At 40.6% G+C, this 2,256-nt stretch overlaps 1 protein-coding gene across 1 annotated transcript in view; it reads left to right on the top strand.

Annotated features, from left to right (window-relative positions):
* The window catches only part of LOC117960515 (intersectin-1-like), a 13,015-nt gene that overhangs the window by 2,590 nt on the left and 8,169 nt on the right, over positions 1–2,256 (top strand). Inside the window, exon 2 of the mRNA XM_034898460.1 lies at positions 727–790. Coding sequence (XP_034754351.1) covers positions 727–790 — 64 coding nt within the window. The remainder of the gene's footprint in view (positions 1–726; positions 791–2,256) is intronic.

A 2,256-nucleotide genomic window follows, 5' to 3' on the forward strand; every position in this document is an offset into this window, starting at 1 on the left:
TCTCTCTCTCTCTCTCTCTCTCTCTCTCTCTCTCTCTCTCTTCCCCTTACAGTTTATTTGGACTGGGAAGGTGAGATGAGGACATGAACAAGGGCGGTGTTATTCAAGGTCCTCATTGTTTGTATCTGTGCTGCAGAAAACAGGATCTGAAATGAGAAAAACTCAATTTAATTGAGAAAAAACCTTTGAAATCCCAACCAATTAAATGTACTGTAATCAGCCTTTCCTCAAATCCATTATTGGAGTTTATGCACTTAGCAAGAACATGTGGTGGATGTGTATCATTAAGTTAAAATAGATTATTTTCTTGACCAATCTAATAATTGTTTGGTCAATAAAATGTCAGAAAATAGGGATTAATGGTCATCACAATTTCCAAGAGCCCAATTCAATATATTGAATTTGCTCGTTTTGTCCAACCAACAGTCCCAAAAAACCATATTGTATAAACCCAGCTATAAGACCACATGACCATATGCTGTTTACTATCATAGAAGACTACGTAAATATGAACTGTGAAGAAGACTGATGAATTTTCTTGTTGTGTCACCTCGAATTGACATTGGCAAAAGTGCAATGAAGACACATTTTTGTCTGTTTCTTCACACTTGAAGATTAAATTCAATATGTCTGTATTTCAAATGGGCTCTGGCTTTCTCCAGATGGTCCAAAGTGGCCTTTCTTTGGTCCTGTGATGTCATATCCTGTTTGTGTTTGTCTGTCCAGGCGACCAAGCCAGGAACTTCTTCCTTCAATCAGGTCTGCCCCCTCCGATCCTGGCTCAGATCTGGTGAGTCTCGTAGCCAGGACGTCTATTGAGTACAGTACTTTGGTTTTTATAAGATAAGATGTTCTGGTACTTTTTGTTATAACCCAGCTCTACAAACGTGTCCGAAGCAGTCTTGATGATGTTAGAGACAGATCCTGAATCTGGTTCCGGTCCCTCTTTAACCCCCCACACTGATCTTTTGCTTTGCAAGTCCTGAACGGATGGTCAGGATCTCTCAGTCACATTCCAACTGAAAGATAACGAATAAGCACACAGACGCATCCCTGTGGTCTAGAGACCCCCGCCCGCCGCCCCCCTTTGTGAATAAGACCCGGGGTCCAAGAGCCAAAGAGCCAGACAAATTTGGGGGTGAGCTGTTAGCTTGACTCTGTATCTGTCTCAGGATATCTTATGTAATAAAAAGGATTCACACATCAACATGTGAGATTTGGACTACTAATTGACTGAACCCTGAGACTGGACCAGGATTTAGGATTTAGCTCCAACAGTCCACGCGTAAAAACACCACCTTTGATTCATAGTTTAGTCCTTTTTTAACCATAACAGCTATTGACTCACCAAAAGTTGCGTCTAAAACCTGACGAGTTAGCGGTTACGGAGGTCTCATCCGGGTCTTTCTAGCCTCTACAGGGTGGTTTTCTATTGAGCCTGGAACTTCAGCCTCTTTCGGGGTTGTTGGGCTTTAAATCCACACCGTTACATCCAAGATTTATCCACTTTATGTCCATAATTTGGCTCATTTCTGCCGCTAGCTCGCGGCTCCGTCTCTCCTGTCTGTTGTTTCCGGAAATACGAGCTCCAGCATGCCCATATATGGGCGACAACGTCACCCTCTTGTATAGAAAGCCAGAGGGGACAAAAAGGCCTATAGGCTCTATGGAAGGCCAAAGGGTGCACTATTTAGACACGCATTTGCTTGTGTAGCGTTGCTGTGGGTGTAATATCAATAAATATGACATTATTATGTTGATTATTGGCATAAGTAAATGTCATGAGAGCAAAAGCGTCTTGACTTTCTTTGAAAAAATGCATGTATTTTGTCAACTGTATAAGTTATGATTATTATTTCTTCACAGTGTGACTCCCAAGACATATGAGAAGTGTTTTAGAGAGTAAAATGGCTTATTAATTAATTATCTGTCTGTGATATCAACACATATCTGGAAGATTCTTGTTCCGTTTTATTTATTTATTCATTTGTCTTTTAAGGCCCTACAACCATTTTAAACATGCAAGTGACCTCACTGCAACCCAAATATTCTAATAACCCAGTTTGTCCTAAAATAAATTATGTTCATATCTTGACTGTAGACCACAGGGTTGACGTTTTACAAGTTATTATAAAATAAATCCAGACGGACAATAAGCTGTAAAAATGGCCTTTAATAACGTGCATTCACACCATTTCTTCTGAAGGTCGTGACAGCCTTTTTTCGTGTAGCGATGCATCGGTCTGTTGACCTTCT

The sequence above is a fragment of the Etheostoma cragini genome, chromosome 17 (assembly GCF_013103735.1).
Source record: "Etheostoma cragini isolate CJK2018 chromosome 17, CSU_Ecrag_1.0, whole genome shotgun sequence".
Lineage (NCBI taxonomy): Eukaryota > Metazoa > Chordata > Actinopteri > Perciformes > Percidae > Etheostoma > Etheostoma cragini.